We start from the raw sequence: 18,527 nt of genomic DNA, 5'->3' as shown, positions 1-18,527 counted from the left end.
GCGCCGCCCACCGGCCCCACCGAGACCCCGCACCTCGCCCGCGCCCTTGCGTGCGGTGGCAGAGCCCGAAGCGCTCCGTGGGGATGGGGTGGGGGGAGATAGAACCTGAACCCGCCCCCGCCGTGTGGTGCTGGCGGAGCCGCCGTGCCGCGGGGACGGTCCCCTCAGGGCGACCCCCTGGCTGAGGTGACCACAGGCCTGGGCTGAGGCGGCCCGGCCCAGCAACGGCCTGGGGCCCGGGCACAGCACGTTGTTAAGATCAGAAGGAGAAAATGATGAGGCGATTCCTCATCTTTCCTATTTTTATTATTGCAATATTAACCCGTTTGGCGGCAGGACTGGCAATCTGGGAGCGGGGCCTGGTGTCCTCTGGGCTGTGCAAGTGCCATAGTGTGCGGCCCTGCTCCCTGGAGCTCACGGTGAGAGCACAGGGCAGGGTGTGATGCGCAGGAGCTATAACGGCTGTCAGTGTCAGCACTTCTCGGAGGGTGGGTTTGTTGCAAAACCATGGAAATAGCGTGGAAGAAAAAAAGAAGGGAAAAGAAGCAATAAGAAAAAAGGTATAAGGGGGAGGGGAAGTGTGAAGCCAAAATAAAAATGGGTGCAATGCTGTCTCACAAAGAGTATCTGTAGGATTCTGTTTTCTTGGATTCAGCATAAACAACCAAAATACTTGGTGTAGTACCCTCCTCAGTCTGCACGCTGCCCCTAGTCCTTTTCTAGGTCTGTATTACTGCTGTGTGCTCATTTTATGCCCTTTTTGTATTATGCCCTTTTCATACGTGTGTGGGTGGACACCTGAAATGCAGTTGATGACCTGCTGCCTGCCTCTGTGCTCAGTTTCCAAAGAAACCTGCTCAGAACTTGTGGTTAGTGGGGATTTCCATTGATTGAACAACCACCGACCACAGGGACATTGCGTTGTCCCTTCAGCTCTTCCAGTGAGGTCCACGAGTGTCCAGAGATCAAATACCTGTGTTGTGGCAGGCCTTGATAATCTTGAAGTAGAACAATAATAAGTGTAGTATAAATGTCACAGGAGTTCATTATGTCAGTATTAAATTTTCCTCAGATTCCAGAATTAGTCCACAATCCTGTGTAATGGCACCTTATGTTACAGGAAGTCTGCAGGATTCTGGATTACAGAAAAAGAATTGCAGCTCGGATCACAGCTCTAATTCTGCGCTGGATACATGCTGAAACTTTCCAGTTCACCACAAGGTTGGAGTACTCCCTACTAATAAAATTATTTTCCCTTCCCATGTGAAAATAAGCCCTCCACCTTTGCAGTTACTCTGTCAGCTCAGTTCATCGGAGAGCCATCCCTAAGATGTAGCTGTGTTTCTTTAGGGCTTCCTTTGCTCATTAAATCACACTCTGAACCAAGCTTGCTCTGAATTCTTACAGAATTCATCAGTACTCATAGAATACATCATAAATTGTAAAAAGCCCTTAAAACAATTTATTTCACTCCTGAGCTATAAGCTTCAAAAGAATAGAAGAAAGTTCTTAATATGACTTGTCGATATTTGCCCTGGGCCATAATTCTGCAGCCTGATGACATGTTCGTTAGGGCCATGGTCTGTGTTTCTGTGGGCGCTGTGCATACAAAGGCAGGAAATGTGCATTTCCCACTCAGAGCCATACCGGCCCCGGAGCTCTCCCAGAACAGCCTCACACTGAGGGTTCACCAGACATTTATTTAAAACTTCCCTACCTCTTCCCTACACCTCTTGACAAGGAACAATTATTATACATATTGAGGCTGTGTATAATTATAACCCCAAAAGATGTCTTTCAAAGTCTTTTAACTAAGACGTGCTAATTATTAATATTCATTCAAGAGATCTGCTTCTTTAAAACAGTAACACAGAAGAATGTCATTAAACATAAACAATGTGAGTGTAGCATGGCTGGCCGTACAGCTGGTTCTAACAGTATTTAATGTTGCGCCGTTACAAAAGATTTCAGAATTACCTGTAATCTCTTTCCACCTCCTGGGAGATTGTATCTGTTTGTATAATCTCATTATTTCAATCACATCTTTGTGAATAAAACCAAAGCAAGGTAAGATAACAGTGATATTTTTTAAACTAGAACTAGAGAATTTGTTTATAATAGTGTATATAATTTTACTTGCTAAGAGTGGAAGCTGCAGATTTTAATTAGATCTGTCAATTTTAAAAGGACTCTAAATTTCTGATTTAGGAGTGGTAAAATGAAAAATCATATAACACACATCACAGTCTATTGTCCTGAGAGACTTAAGTTTCCATATCCACGTTCTCAGCATACGTTTTATTTGACTATCAAATTCAGGCTTTTCAGGCTTTTTGCAATTTTTATTTCTACAACTAAAACATGCTCCAAAACTAGATTTCTTGAAGGAAGAGACTCAAAAATCTTGATAAACACCCATTTAACTTTGCACTGAGTTTTCAAATTGGCAATCTCCTTAATACGGATCCTGCAAAAAGTAAGAGGGTGTGCACTAATCCAGAAAGCCTTCCCAGCGATACCTGTGGAAAATTGCACACCAAAGTCAGATGTTCCCACTCCTGTGGCCGGGGACACGGGGAAGGGACAGTGGAAGGGCAGCAGGGCTTGTGTCTGGTAAGGCTGTGCTGGTCAATGTCCCGCTCTGCCTCCACGAGTGACTCCTACAGAAAAGACATTTAAAAAATCCAGGTTTTAAGCATTACATTTCCTGTCTGAATTAAATGCTTGTCTTGTGAAAAAAATAATCTTACTGTTAAAATTCCTTCATTATGAAAAGATATATAGAAATAATATAGTTTGAGTTTTCATTTTTTTCTGACTAAAATACACCCCTAAATATCTGCACCCATTGTACCCAGTGGACAATCAAAGACCTTACTGGACTATTATAGGAGTGCAGATTCTTTTAGCAGCTGGATAAAGGATTTAGAGAGGGAATTTTAAGAGCCCAGAAGAGCCCTGGCAGCTTCCTGCCCCTCGTCCCCAGACGGGGAGAGGGGACCTGAGCAGCCGGCGTTCCTGGCTTCCCGCACCTCGGCTCTCCTGCTCTGTGCTAGGAGCAGGTTCTGCAGCTCAGCTGGAGCATGGGGTAAATTCCTCTGAGCACATACCTGGGATGTGTTGTTTTCTGGAGTCTGGTTTATCTCAGGAGAGCCTCTGTTCTTTCTGCATATCTTTACTCGCAGCCTGCTAAACAAACCACATATGCTCTTCGGTCAACACTAATTAACCCGGTCATGTACAGGTTTCATATTCGATTTCAAGGATGCCTTCCTACCCACCATAGCAAACAAAGCCTGGGCAGTGCCCTGTCTGGCTGCTACCCCATCCCTCCCTCTGGGCCCACAGTTTAGATGAGATTTTGATTCAGTTTATCATTTTACAGAGGCAAGAAATGCTGCTGTGCAGGTTTAAGCACTGAGAGGCTTCTTAAAAGAGGGTTTGTGGCTTCCTTGAAGTAGGTGCCTTAAACACAACTTACCCAAAAATTTAAAAGGTACAGAAGGACACCAGTATCTTCATGCAACAGCACCACACTGTCTTATACGTGTTACCTGGGTCAAGAGCATTTCATAGGCTTGTCCTTCTTCATCTGCTTTTGAGCATGAAGTTGGTCAGTTGGTCTTCTCTGTCCTGTCCCCGAACAGAAGGCTGGCCTGGAGAAGGCTCATGAGGGCTCCTTCCCTGTTTTCCAGCATCATTGTATCGCTCTGGATTTCTGGAGCAGACAGCCGCTCTGGATTTAAGGCTATAAAAGCATGTCTCGCTTGTGTCAACACGTAACAAATGGTGCCTTTCCTCTGAATTTGAATATTTTAAGAACATTTTTTTTAGGTATCTTGCAAATCTAATCTTCCAGATTTTGAATAGCTGTTTTTTGCTGCCAGAGAGCTTGTAAGGCCTTTGCACAGCAAATCTACAAATACGAAATCTGTTTTGCCTTTACCTTAATTAATCCCCAACTCATCAACCATCCACCGCCAGAAAACATATCAAAGAAATTGAGTTAATAAATCAAGTTAAGGATCACAGCAAAATTGTGACTGATTGTTCTTTTGGTGTTAAATTTTGTTCGAGTACATGTAGTTTATAAATGTACAGTCACATGTGAGCTCCTTTCCTTCACCCTCCAGACTATTTCTGAATGCAGATTCCATTCATTCTTTTCTCTTGGTTGAGGCTGTCTCCTTAGATGCTTTCCCCCTGTCCTAGATACTGATTCTTTTCAGCACAGTGCAAATGGGAAAGGACAAAAGATAAATGTGGATGAGTCCCATTCTAATATCAGGTGACGATAAGCCATGATAAATAAATTACTTGGCATGTGTTTCACCTGGAAATTGGTACTGCTGATTCATATTGTAATCTGGATTAATTCCTCAGTTAAGGACTTGAAGTGAGACATTAGCTTGAGTGTGGTCAAATTTATCTGCCTCCTCCGTATTCCTACTGTGATCTGCCTGTTTTAAATCAATATTGAGGGTCTTGCAAAGCATTCCACAGTTACGCAGTAAACAATTCTCAGTTTTGGGTAACTTCACTGATTAACACAACCCTACCTTGAACAGTCTTGTTGCAGATAGTTAAGTAGAGAATTAGCTGTAAAGCTCTGGTGAAAGACACTCATGGGGAGAGGGTATCTCGTAAGCATCAGCTTCAACAACTTCAACATTTAACTTTGCATGAATACGTGAGTGCTTCAACATTTCAGATAACCTAGAGTTCTTACTTTAGGTTGTTTTGATGTAAAACCAACATGGTTTTTATCTTGAGAGAGCTGCTCCCAGCAAAAAGGAGGGAAGAGTTTTAAGTAAACGCTTTCCCACAAGGCTGCCTCTGAAGCAAAAGTCAACCAGTGAAGTTTACATCTCAAACCTTTCACTTCAATCCCTCCTAAATCCTGTGATAATAATTCTTAAAAACAGAGGAGTGGGGAAGCTCCTTCAGCGCTGCACCCACTCTGTGCTCATCTGACTAAACCTGACACACGCTTGGTTGGAGTCCAAGACCCTCCCACCGCTTCCTCGGGCTTTTCTTTTGAATATAGCAGCAATAAAACACACATCTGAGCATCCTACTTCAACAGTATGTTGTTGTCACATTCTTCACCTTTAAAGAATTCCAACATATGTTTCTCTAAATGTTTTTTCTCTATTTACTCTGCGAAGTTCCCAGAATAAACTTAAATTATTGATTCTGACAGTTTTCAGTTGGGGCAGGCATTTCACTTGGGTGATTCCCCAAGCTTTATGAGCGCAAACTCAACTTGGAGCAGCTGTCTCCTTTCATTGCGAAAAAATCAGTTTCAGATGTAGAATACTGAGGTCCTTTGGGTTAATTTAATTAATATAATTTAAAAAAATATCTTACTCTTTAAACTGAAAAAAATTAAGGTGCATCATATATCATGGGACCTTGCTCCACAAATAGTGTGTTTCGAAGCATGTTTCCCCACACATCCTCCCCTTGCTTGGTTTGCTCTTTGGTGTGTCCAAACTGAAAGAAATTGGAGAGAGAAAAGTCAGTTGCAATGAATTGTACTGGCAGTAGAACGGGCTGAATTAAAGCATAATTTACACTGACCAATTTAACAGCTTGCTTTCAGTCTTAATAAATGTAAGGTTTAATCAAATGCCAGACAACTGAAGCAACAACCGTATGGACAGCAACAGAACTGAAGCCCCATCACACCCTGGTGGAGGAAACTTTGCTGGAGTTCCTCGGTGGCAGTGACGCATGTCTGTGAGCGTAAAATAAAAAAAATAAAAAAAAAAAAAAGCCAACAAGGAGATTTAGGGCCATATTTTGGCTAGAAAGGCCAGAACAAGGGGAATTGCATCAAGGGAAACCCAAGTTGTCCTTCTAGCCCATCATAATCTGGTATAATAATTGCAGTCAAAAATTGCACGTTACCTGGTGGTCACCATCACTTCACACGCACCTTCTGTCCTACCCGAGCATGGACACAGCATTTAAGCCACCTTCAATGCTACAAACATTGAAGATGGCAGATGAATACCCACGGGGAAGACCGAGCTGTATCTCACCTCTGCGGAGGAGGGTGCTTTTTTTCAACCCAAGATTCTCCACCCACCTCAAAATTTTTACCATCCAGCCTGTAGTGTTGGGCATGAAAAATGTGGTAAAAGTATGAGAATAAAAAAATGCTTTTGGCTCATGGGAGTGAGAAGAGAACTTTGATTTTATACTTGAAACATGCTCAGTTAAATACCCGTTAGGGAAGATTATCACAGACACCCACAAGGACATAATGGCAATCCCTGCTCGCTGTAGCTGCAGAAAAAATGCAATGGATGAGGGAATTACAAGGAAAAAGCATCAGGTTTATTCAGATTTCTGTTTTGAGACCTGTGATGTGCTTTTTCAGGGGTTTTCTCCTTCTTACAACTGATTTGTTATTCAGCAGTATCATAATCAGTGCTTTCATTTTCAGCCTTCTGCTGCTGTGCGTATAAGAAAACCAACCAAAGATGAAGCACTCGTCGTTCGTCAGCATTTTATATTCTGCTGGATAACCCTTAACTCGAAGACACCTAGCTCCGGAGAACGGCATGCGCTTGACAGCTCTGCAGAGGAGCGCAGCTCTGGCTCCATCCCTTGTGCTCACCGTGGGGCACGCAGGGTGAGGACCCGTCCCGCCAGCGTCCCTCTCCACCCACAGCCGCTTGGTCCTCCAGCTCTCCTGCAGCATTCCCAGCCGCGCTCCCGTCACCCTTTGCGCAGGAGTTTGGCAGAGTTGCTATGACGACCCTAACGATGCAGCCAGCAGCACCCAGTCGGCACCAGGCGCAGGTTGGTGCCCGCAGCGTGGTTCTCGGGGTGGGGGGCGGCAGGAGAGTGTGGGCCAAACTCCAGGGCGCTTTGCAAAGCAAGCACGTGGGCTTTCCCCGTCATCCACTCCTATCACTGCTCTGGCACCCTGCTCCAGTTGGGGAGGAGCAGCAAAAAGTGTCCTGAGCATCCCACTTGGAGCCACTGCCGTGTGGGCAAGGCAGGGACTGGGAATGGCTCGGCTGCTCCAAGAGGGTGTTGTCAAAGGGACCGTGGTGTGGGGCAGTGCTGTGGTGCAGGGTCAGTGTAAGGGGTGAACTCACCCAGGGCATCCTCGGGGCTGGACGATGTTCAGGCAGGGTGCTCCTGCGCAGGCAGAGCTGGTATGGAGGTCACACAACGGGATGTGGTGCAGTGGCAGGCAGGGTGCTGCTGGGCGCTGTCAACAGACCCTTCTCTGCAGTTGTTTGAATTTTCCGCCTTGCTCTTCGTTAAGCCGGAAAAAATAGTTGTAGCTAAATTCCATTGCTCCGAAGTCCTGTGCAGACCCAAGGGGGAAAACTGCACTTCCTGTAAGGCTGTGCAAACTAAAGCTGCATTTTACCAGAGACCTGACAAAGCTCTGAGGTGAGAGCATAGACCGGTGTCTAGAGACTCTGGGACTCCCTAAGATCCTCATCCCCAAGCGCAGCAGCAGAGACGCATGGGAGCAGCAGCCTCTAGCCGTCAGCACCGAAAGCTGCAGCCGCTGTGGGCTGCAACTGGAGTGGCTCTGCACCGCCTGCGTCTTGCTGCCAGCCTCTCCGCACCCTTGTAGTAGGTGGCTAAAATCATCCAGGGTGGAAAATACCAGCTATGTTATCACGCAAACCTGGGATCGGTGTCATAAATTTGGAAAGGGATTCAGCAAATAAAGGTGACTCCCACCAGCCTGCATTACCCTCGGTGCTCTGTGCAGGCTGTGCCTCAGAGGGCACAGTGATCAGACAGCAAGGTGCTGGGGCTGCCCCCACAGCTGGGAATCCTCTCTGGGGTTTTTAAATCCTAAGCTTTGAGCTAAAGAAGTGGTCAGATGTGGTTGTGGGACAGTGATGCTCCCATCTGGCAGGGGGAGCGGGGAGACATCCCTTCACAGCTGCAAGATGCTCAGAGGTCACGGCTGGTGTCGGGGTGGGTGCATGTGGCTGTAGCTCAGCTTTTCTGCTCCCCCCAGCAAGGGGAGAACAGATGTGAGCTGGCAACCCCCCAGCCCTTGGCAAATATTGGCAACATCCTCCTCTCTGGGGGCTGCAGCCCACAAAGACGAGGGAGAAACTTAGCAGCTGTGGTGCATCCTGTGTTTGCATTGCCGAAAAACCATCCTTTACAGTGGGCCGTGACTCTGTCATACCAAGGGAGAGATCCTGCCCTCGGTGTTTTCAAAGCAAGATGCTCCCGGGGGATAGCATGGCCTGGGGACTCCAGCTGCCAAGTCCTCCTCTGCCCTCACAGGCAACCCCATTCCCAAAACATCTGCTTCTAGAGTTGACAACGTGGTGGTCTTCGTCTTCCCCACTCTCCTTGAGGTCGGTGGAGGAGGTACCTGTGTTCGACAGCTGAAGGGGGAGCAACCAGTTGGGAACCCACTATCCAGCCCCTCTCCTCCCGCCGCAGCCTGGCAGGAATCCCAGGTCTGAGCTCACAATGCAGTGCCCGGGCAGGTTCCCCAGCCCTCCCTGCACTGCCCCGGCCCTGCCTGCGCTCCCCCAGCCCTGCCCGCACCCCCATGGTAAGGAGCCACATGAGACGTGCACTACACAACACAGCTGTGTTTTGGGGAGGAAGGCTTATCATGGGCACAGAAGTACGTATTTCTGGCAATGATATCTCCCCAAATAGCTGTTGGATGACCATTTCCCACAGCCACGTGGAGAACTGAGGGTGAAAGCTAACTATATTTTCTTATTTATAATTTCTAGCTTTTATTCCCTAGCAAGGACCCAAAGCATCTTCCTTTCCCCTCTCCTCCCAAGCTCCATGCTTTCCCCAACGCTGGGCTACCTGGCACCCACAGCACAGCAGGAAAGAGAGCTCTTCTCTGCGAGAAGGGAGAGATGCAGCAAAATCTGCAAAATCACTAGATACAGCTCAGTCTGGCGGATCAGGACAGAAGGGGGAGCCCAGGAGACAAAATCGGAGAGCATCCCACCTTGCCAGGCTCCAGCCAAGCTCTGGGTGTTGACAGCATTTATAGAAACTTGCTTTTTGTTTCTACAGCCACCTTTTGGCATTTATTTATGGTTTATAGGAGACCACTCAGCTCCGAGTCTGTGCTGGCATTCCGACGGCGCTGAACAGCGAGCCATTCCACAGCAATGCCCAGAAATCACCACCACGCTGTACTCTGCTGTTGTCCTCTCTATTGATGGGCCAAAACACCTTCTCCCTGCTCTTCCCCCACACTGATCCTTTCCCTCCAGACCTCTGACACCCAAATCACATCCCCACTGTGCCCATCACCCCCTCCCTGGTCTTAATACAAAAACCTACGTTGCTTCAGAAGCCACCTCCTTGGCAGCTTGCTTGGCTTACAGGTGCTGTTCCTGCCCTGGGCAAGTCTGTAGCCTCCTGATAGATAGAAATTTTGTGGTTTTGACCCCTTTTAACAAGACACATTCAGGACTGGTATTTTTAGCAGCAAAAGAGCCTGAGATACGTTACTGCTGGAGGTATGAAGTGTCACAGCTCCTGGTGCACGCCAGGGACGCCAGCCAACTCTTTGACCCGCTCCATCTTGTGAATGTTTTGCAATGTCCTGAGATATTTCCTAGCAAACAAATAATTTTCTAATTTGCTTAAATGACTGCTTCAGCCTCGGGCAGAGGCAGCAGAAGAGCGGCTGTGAGAAGGAGCCTGCCAGGGTTTCAGCTGTATGGAGAAGGGGCTGCCTTTCCCTGTGCTCCCCAAGACCTCTGGCAGGAGCAAAGACCAATGCCCACCACAGACCCGACCTGCTGGGACTTATTTTACATTTCCTAACAGGCCAGGCTATGCTGCGAGCCTACTTTCAGATGGTGCTGGTTTGTACTTCAGTACTTTTAGATACTTTCTGTTTGTTATATCTCTATTTTACCCCTCCAAAGCCAGACATCGATTACTGACTTGGATGCCTATTAAAACATAGCTCACAAATAGACTGTTCTGCCTGTACCTGCCTTAGTAATTTCTCTCTAATTTATTGGTGACAATCGTTTATTTTCCTCTGCAGCTGCAAACAATATGCCCATTGTAAAATACCCCAGGGCTACAGAGCCTCTCTGGCATGAATGGGACAGGAAAGCACAGAAATGTGGATTAAGACACACAGTCTATTCTGTAAATGGAGATCAGTATACTGGAGAATGGCTGGGCAACTTGAAACACGGTAAGATAGACCATTTTGAGAAAAAGTACCAATTTAAATGTCTTTACAAAAGTTCCTAGGGGCAGGGAATGGTCAGCAGTTGTATATTCTCCTGCAAGACCATTCATTCATGTATGACTATATGTGTATATATATGTCTTTGATATATGTGACGCAAAAATATGCTCAGAAATATTTCTAATAGGTAACTTGAAGAGCTTTTGCATGCACTCAGGGGCAGTTACCTGATGTTTAAAAATCCTCTGCAAGCACAGCAAACCGCAGTCGGCTCCACACACCAGGATGTGCCCTGGCTGCGCACTCCCTGGAGCTCTCTCACCTCCTGACTTGGCTTCGGGAGCATTCATTTATCCTCAAGTCGTGGTAGGTGCTGCAGGAGACGGAGCAGGGGAAGGAGACCCTGACTGAGCCCTGAGCAGCCAGAGTAGGACAGGCTTGTTTACAAGCAGTAAACCAAGGTTTGGAAAGATTTAAATGCATTCAGCAAAGGCCACGCAGGAAGCCCCTGATCAAGATTAACGATGCCTCTGACTCGGGAAGCTAAACTGAATCCCAGACATAAACCTGCCTTGGTGCAGGGAGCGCCACCTCGCCTGGGATGAAGCTGTAGGAAGGCAGCCCCATAAATCCTTCTCCTAACAACTGCAATGGTCTCCCTGAAATCCCTCTTGTTTGTTAAACAGGTAAAGGCATCCAGGTATGGAAACGCGATGGAGCTATTTATAGCGGTGACTGGAAGTTTGGGAAGCGGGACGGTTATGGCTCATACAGCATTCTTGACCCCGTAACCAAGGAATACAAGAAGGTGTACACAGGCTGGTGGAAAAACAACAAAAAATGCGTAAGTGAGATTTCCTGTGCCTGCTGGCGGCAAGGCAGTGATCCCCAAAATGTGGGGAAGTGTTGGGTGCACGCATGCAAAAAGATCACTTAAAATACTTATTTTTCAAATACTGAGGCTGAATTGAAGAGTTTTGGGGAAATGAATTTGTGGAACAAGAAAATGAAAGCAAGAGCAAAAGCTCTGGTGTTTAAGCCCTCTCCCCCTGCCCTCCCCACCTTGCTGCTCCTGGTATTACTCACCTCTCCACATCAGGTGCTGCAGGAGCTGCACCAGGTCCCACAGCAGGGAAGCAGCAGTGTGACTCCAGGCAGAAGCTACGGGAACAAACCTTCCTCCAGCCTTGGGCTCTCTTTAAATCTTAATTTGAACCTGCAGAAAGCCCAGGAAGCTTCAAGAGTAAAAATCCATCATTCATAAAAAGCCAAGCGTGGCCGAGAACACCCCATGGCCTGCCCCCTCCCTTCTGGAGAGGAACCCATCCCACCCATCTGCTGGTGACCAGGCTACAGCCCCAACCTCCCACCAGCTGCCACAGAGCAGCGATCACTGCCCAGACTCACCTGCAGCTCTGCCAAGCAGGATGAGAGGTTTCCATATCCTGTGTCTTAATCCTCCCCACCCATCCCCTTCATTCCTCTTGATGGGTGTTGGAGGAACCTGTATTATAAGCGCTGCAGGAAAATGTAACTTCTTCTCGGAGTTTTACAGCATATTAGACAAATAACGTGAGTTCTTTTGGAAATTAAGCCTGTCACATAAATTGCTGTTTTTTCTAAAGGAAACATAATGAAGAAGTCATCTGGTAAAACTGACTGCAATCTTATGTGCAAAATCCTTGCAGGAACATTTTCTGATCTGCTAATGGAAACCTTGTGTTCGTCTTTGTGTCTGCTCTTAAATTAAATTAATAGTCTCTTATGCTTCTAATTGGCGTGTGCCTCTATGACTGCACTCTCTTGGAGGGAGCTTCCCCTCCCATTCTTCGAGGATATATTTTGGATTATTGAGCTCTGGTGAAAGATTTATAATGACATCCAAATATCACTAGAGTTGTTTTTTTCTTCTACAAAATTCTCCCTTTTACATCCATGTAGTTTAATAAAATTCATGCTCAGAAAAATCAGTTATTTCCAGAACTGATTTTATTTTTTGTTCAGCAATAAATTAACGCTTTATTCCTATGGGAAAACTCATTAGGAATATGTAAATGTTTCTTGCTGGTATCACTCCTTGGTATAGGGGGTACCTCTGGACTCAAACACCTCCTTGGGGCCCCCAGCTTGCACACACAGAGCGCTCTTAATTCGTAAGTTCACCAACCAAAGCTGGTGGCATCGAGCCTGAGGGGAGAAAGTAAGGAGCAGAGACTGCTCAGCATCAGAGCTCTCCTGCCCCGTCGGGGTGACGCCTGCCGCCCTGGGAGCCTGGCCCGGCGCCTGGCCGCGGGGAGGCACGCGTGGCATCGCTGCCTGCGCCTGCCGCTCTCACCGCAGGTAGCTTGCCGGGCTTAGTTTCTTGTGAAGGAGGAGGGAAGCAAGGCAAGGGGCTGTTTAGGACATCGCCTCTTTGGGGGTATAGATGGAGGAGAAGGCAAAACCGTTTCCATGGTCAGCGTCACTTAGAGACCTTCAGTCTGCTCAGGGGCAAGGGAAGGAGGTGCCCAGCCTGGGACACGCTGGGCTGTAGGAAGTATCATCAGGGTGAAAGGCATAAAATCCCCGTGTTGAGAGGCAGGTCTTGTTTATGCTGCCTATCCCCAGGCAGCTTTATATACTAGTAAAACCCACTTTTAGCTAAATATTAGCAGCGATTGTGCCAATAATAACACACTAGACACAAACCTAATGTTTCGTTGTGGGAATAAAATAATTTGCCAAAAAAAAATCCCATACCATCATCTCTCGTTTCCTTCAACACATGAACGGCCACTGAGCTGGGCTGCCAGCAGCCATGTGTAAGAGTACTAAGCAAAGGAGTAGCATATCAAGAAAGTAATATCCCAAAATTGAACACTGACCCCTTTCAATACAAAGACTCCTAACTGGCCTTCTTTGTGCTGTTCTCCAGGGCTATGGGGTGACATTTTACCCCAGCGCGGAGCGCTACGAGGGCGAGTGGAGCGGTGGGCTGCGGAGCGGCTGGGGACGGATGTACTACTGGGACGGATCCATGTACGAGGGGCAGTGGCTGGAGGACCGGCCTGGCGGGCAGGGAATGCTGCGGCTGCGTAAGTACCAGCCACCCTCACCCAATGCATCTGCCTGACCCCTTCAAGGTATTCAGCGTCATGCTGCTCTCTGGGTGCCTCTGCCATCCAGATTTCTGGATGCTACATCGCATCTCCTGCTGCAGCCTTGCCTCAGGGTTGCGGGTGCTCCCCCGTGTCACATCCCCCCTCCTGGTTTGGGGCTGGAGGCAGCACAGGCTGTGCAAGGGCCAGCGTTGCACTGCTCAAGCCCACACGCAAGAAAGCTTATTTTTGCTGTGATTTACCTTTAAATGACTGGGATGGCTAGGGTTAGAGATAATATACTGTTGGGTCAGAGAAGAGCAAATCTCTCTTTTCAAGCCAGGCACTTTGCCAGACGTACTTTCTAACTGCTGCATACCAAAGAGGAGTCCAGTTTCCAGCACAGAAAAAAAAAAGAGAAGTTTTCTTTTTGAGTTCGCTTCATCCCTTGTCTTACTTCTGACACTGGCTCATGTTGAGTGAACACAGGGGTTTCATTAGTACATGATCCCTTCCCAGAAATAACACCAAGCACATCATGGATTGGGAATGTTGGGGGCAATCTCGGCATAAAAATAGAAATTTGGAATTTTTTCCCCTTATTTTGCTAGGAGTTTAACACATTTTCCCCCACAGCCAAGAATCCTAGTCCTTTGCAGTACAAAGCTCTGCATTCCAGGAACATTTGAAGAAATACTATCTCTATATTGGTATTCAACTTTTTTCTGCTTGAAAGTGATCTCAAGGTTAGTAATTAGCTAAGCAAAGCAGCTGGGAGGAATGAGCACAACCTTCACTGCACATCACAGGCATGAGGGGTAATGGTTTTAAGCTGAAAGAGGGTAGATTCAGATTAGATTTCAGGAAGAAATTCTTTGCTGTGAGGGCGGTGAGCCCCTGGCCCAGGTTGCCCAGAGAAGCTGTGGCTGCCCCATCCCTGGAGGGGTTCAAGGCCAGGTTGGACGGGGCTTGGAGCAGCCTGGGCTGGTGGGAGGTGTCCCTGCCCAGGGCAGGGGGATTGGAACTAGATGATCTTGAAGGTCTCTTCCAACCCAAACCATTCTGGGATTGTATGACTGTGCTCTCTCTGATGACTGTAAAGTCACTTTGGACTGATGGCTCATCCAGATGAAATCAGCATCTGCTTCCAGGGGTAACTCCTTCCACTGATCTGCTTCACTCCTGTCAAAGTCACCCTTGGCATTGTAAACTGACAACCCCTCAGGGCTGAGCTGTAGCCGATGCACAATTTCAGAGCCCGGTTGCCTGCAGCATAGTCTACTACCGATTGCGAGCTGGATTCCTTTTGGTTAAAATTAGCCAGAGCAATTATTTCATACCCACAAGCTTAATGTATTCGGCTCAGCTGCTGGAAGTATGCCCACATGCCGGCAGCTTTGCGATGGTGAAAGAAAAGGAGTTCTTCGGTGGAGGTCACGATGAGCTGCAGCTCAAGATTAAATTGCTTGTAGTGGCAGCGTGCCCGGTGAGGGTGAGCTTGGCTGGGAGCACCACACTGATTTGCTGCCTCTGCTATAGCCCGTTCCCAAACGGCTTTTAAACCGGAGCATTGGGCATCTGCAGAGGCAATATTGGCTGTGAGCAACACAGCCTCTGAGGTGCTCCGAGAGGAGAGCGGATGGGAGCAGCCAGGATGTTCCATGGCCCCTCCATCACAGCTGGGCCTGTGATTTCGGTGGTTTCTGAGTTGTTGGTGGCTGGAGAACAGAAGCTGAGCTGCTCCCACCAGCGGGCAGGGCAGGTCGGTGTTGCAGATAAGCTCACCACCAGATGCAAGCTGAAGATAAGCACCGCCACGGCTCCAACCTGTAAACCAGACCCTGCCTGAAAGGCCTGGCAGCCATGCTCTCCACAAGCATTTTTGGTTTTTCCTCTTGCCTTACAGAGTTCTGGCAACCGCCAGCTACCTCTGTGGCACCGCGCGGGGTGCCCTGGTGTTTTGGCCGCCTCTTGCCGTGAAGAATGTCTGAGTTCAGCTGAGTCCCAAAGATATTTCCACTAAGTAACTTGGTCAGAAATCCCCATGGTTTTTGGCTTTGAAACACGATAAGTAGGAAAAGGGGACAGCAGAGGGCTCTCCTAGTGAGAGGTGGGTGGCCTGGATGTATCCCAGCCCCAGCCATGGGTATGATGCCCCTTCTCAACCAGCGTCCCTGGATGAGCTCCTCTCTTCCCCTTGCAGCTCTGCTTTCCCTGTTCATAATTCCTGGACAGCAGCACAGAGCTCAAAAAACCCTCTCTTGACTGGCAGAAAAACGCCAAGAGATGCAGTACAGCTGGAAAAACAGTCTGTAGCTGACTGCCTGAACCATTCAGACACTCACAGCAATTCTCGCTCTGTAATTCATTGAGGAAAAACATAACTACAAGTATTATTTGAAATCAAGATTATTTTGACTGGACAACGATCAGACAGTGCTGCTGTTCCTTGCCCAGACAAGCAAACCTCTTCAAGCCAGAGATCCTGCGTGATTTGCTGCAGTGACAAATTCAAAACTTGTGTGCTATAATTTTTTATGTTGTGAAGAGTGACTCAGCTACTAGTCTTACCCTGAGCTCACTCACTCCGCTTATCAGCAAAAAATGAGTATCACTGGGAGAGGAGCAAAGCAGGTGAATGCAGTTCTTGTTCCAAGTGGGCAGGCGTGGGCTTCTTCTGAAGCCTTTTCTCCCTCTGCGGCACAGCAAACAGAGCACTGTGAAAGTTAAGCGACACACCGTGCCGCAGCCCCCTCGGAATTACTAAGAGAAGCCAAACAGATTATTTCCTCTTCTGTCAGTTTGCTGTGTTGATTCATTTTGTTTGTAGCCCCGTAATGAAACTGTGCAAATTTCATGGTCTGTTCATGTATTTAATTGCAGCAAATGAAAATCGGTATGAAGGAGGTTGGAAAGATGGAAAGAAGCATGGCCCTGGGAAATTTTTCTACTTGGATAAGGGACAGTTGTTTGAAGGTATCTGGGCAGCAGATATACCAAAATGTGGAATTCTGATTGACTTTGGCAGAGTCGAAGCTCCTGCCCCTACTCAGTATCCAATCCCAAAGGTAATTGCTTGGAAATTTCGGGTTTGCTAGTGATGTTTGCATTCGTCAGCTCTCGAGGTAGCATTTCACTCTTCAAGCGATTACCCCCGTGGGGTTCCCAGCTCACAGGGTGTGTGCTCAGAGTCTTTTGGCCAGCACTGTCCTAAACAACCCCGTAGGGACAAATGGCCCATCCAGCCGCTGATGGAGCCTCCTAATTGCCTACAGCTGGAAAAATGCAGTTCTCATGCACCAAAACTGCTTAGAGACTCAGAGCAGCACAAAGGAAGTGGGGACAATAGAGGCAGAGACAATAGTGGGATTTGCGTCAAAACAAAATGATTTCACCAAGCCAAACTGCTAAAGGCAACTAGACCTTACCGAAACCTGAGCAGCTGCAGTGCTAATATCAGCTATTTCCTTTTCCCAGGCACCCCGAGTCAGGGGCTGGTAGAGGGACATGTGTAGCAGATGGGTGTCGGGTGGGGAAGCTCCTCTTTGCTTAGGGCCGAGCAGAACCACACTGGACAACCACAGCACCCTGCTTTACTCCATTAACCCGGGGAACAGCACAGCCCAATGGCAGGTAAAGCCACCTACCTTCCTCCTCCGCTCCAGGGTCAAGGTTGTCGCAGATGACATCGGGCACGCACAGCCTACCGAAGCTCACGGCTGTTACGCCTTTGCTTCTCTTATTTTTTCAAATCTGGTTTCTGTAGCAAGAGCCCCTTGAGCACAGACATTTTTGACAAGCCAGTTAATCCTGCAAGTACTAGGCACACCCACGGCAGTGCAGAATAATAAACACTAAACACTCACCAGGGAAAAACAATCTCGATTTTGCAAAAAAAGTGAAAGGCACAGTACTTCTGTAGCTGAAAATATTTACCTTAGGTTTGTCAAAGGTCATCTGAGAACAGCTTTGGATTCCAACAACCCAGCCCAGCAGCCCTGGGGTGAATTACCCTTTCGCTAAGGCAGGATGTTCAAGCCTGGCTGTTTGTTTAACTCCCTGAAGACCAAATTATGACCTGGTTTTCTTCTGCTCTATGAGCAAAAAGAAAGCATCAACTTTGCGTGCTGTTATTGCACTTTCCATCAGAAGAGATTTATTGATCTCAGAATATGAAGGAAGTAACAGATAAAAGGAGAAAAAATTGACTTCAGATTTTCATAAACCTGTTGCCAAATTACTGTCGCAAGCAGCTGTTAGAAAAAAGTAGATATAGGGTGAATGTTAGAAACTGCCAAAACCAGAGAGGGACTAAATAGTCGGCTTTTGCCTGGCAAGAGTGTGACAGTGAGGATCTGAGCTTCTGCATGGGAGAAGCATCACTGTGTGTCTTTATTAGCAGGTAAAAGGAACAAAGGGTGGGGAGGCGGACAGAAAATGTCTGAAAACTAGAGAGCGATTATCGCAGGCTTTGAAGGAATCCAGTACGTGGTGATGGGGATGCATCAATGCAGAACTTGAACATAACTGCTGAGACGGGGAAAGACACAACATAGTAGACTTGGGATATTTGCTGTTCTAATTATTGGAGCCAAGGCTTCAGAATGCGTAACAAAATACATGAGAACAAGACTGGATGTCTTCTGCCTGGGAGAACACCACACACACGAACCCACTAGAAAGCATTAGGACATAAAGCGGGTCAAGTGAGACGACAAGCTCCTGGCAGGGCTTTGGCACTTCCCTCTCAAGAACCCGCATCCAGCTGCACGCAGGTTATGTGACTCCGGGCTCCTGCTTTCGCATGACCTTTGATTTGGGCAACTGCAATTACACACCTTTTGAAACTGTATGAGACCCAACAGGCTACAAATCAAAGGCAGTTTTGTCTAAGAATGCATTAAAGGAGAATCAGTCCACTCCACACAGAGCTATTTCAAGGAGATGAAGTGATGTTCAACATGCCGATAAAATTAGGGAAGCGTAGCAATGTTTTGAAAACAGTAATTGAAAGGCTGCAATATAAACTAAAGTCTGATACACAGGAGATTCTCCATTAATACTCGAGTAATCAATATCTATAAAACCGTAAGCTTCTTCAATTACACTGCGTAACTGATTTGTATTCTTTTTATTTAGATTGAACTAGCTGATCCAGATGGTGTTTTAGCAGAGGCCCAGGCGATGTTTGATGACAGCCAAAATTAATAACTGGACCGGATGATAAAGGAAAAAAAGATGTAAGATAAGAACACGAT

At 47.3% G+C, this 18,527-nt stretch overlaps 1 protein-coding gene and 1 long non-coding RNA gene across 3 annotated transcripts in view; one reads left to right on the top strand and one right to left on the bottom strand.

Moving 5' to 3' along the window:
* Positions 1 to 1,681: 1,681 nt before the first annotated feature.
* On the bottom strand, positions 1,682 to 7,624 carry LOC141750870 (uncharacterized). The gene is made up of 6 exons (XR_012589808.1): positions 7,116 to 7,624; positions 5,584 to 5,740; positions 5,371 to 5,496; positions 3,555 to 3,748; positions 3,111 to 3,189; positions 1,682 to 2,660 (listed from the first exon to the last, which is right to left on the bottom strand). It is a non-coding gene; the product is annotated as an uncharacterized LOC141750870 (long non-coding RNA).
* The window catches only part of MORN3 (MORN repeat containing 3), a 17,679-nt gene continuing 5,873 nt past the window's right edge, over positions 6,722 to 18,527 (top strand). For both annotated transcript variants that reach the window (XM_074606771.1, XM_074606772.1), the window contains exons 1-6: positions 6,722 to 6,813; positions 10,040 to 10,195; positions 10,879 to 11,036; positions 13,107 to 13,266; positions 16,153 to 16,337; positions 18,409 to 18,509. In XM_074606771.1, the coding sequence (XP_074462872.1) occupies positions 10,051 to 10,195; positions 10,879 to 11,036; positions 13,107 to 13,266; positions 16,153 to 16,337; positions 18,409 to 18,477 (717 nt within the window). In that variant the 5' untranslated portion in view covers positions 6,722 to 6,813; positions 10,040 to 10,050 and the 3' untranslated portion in view covers positions 18,478 to 18,509. The remainder of the gene's footprint in view (positions 6,814 to 10,039; positions 10,196 to 10,878; positions 11,037 to 13,106; positions 13,267 to 16,152; positions 16,338 to 18,408; positions 18,510 to 18,527) is intronic.

This window comes from Larus michahellis, chromosome 13, assembly GCF_964199755.1.
Source record: "Larus michahellis chromosome 13, bLarMic1.1, whole genome shotgun sequence".
Lineage (NCBI taxonomy): Eukaryota > Metazoa > Chordata > Aves > Charadriiformes > Laridae > Larus > Larus michahellis.
This window is presented reverse-complemented; position numbering and strand designations above follow the sequence as displayed.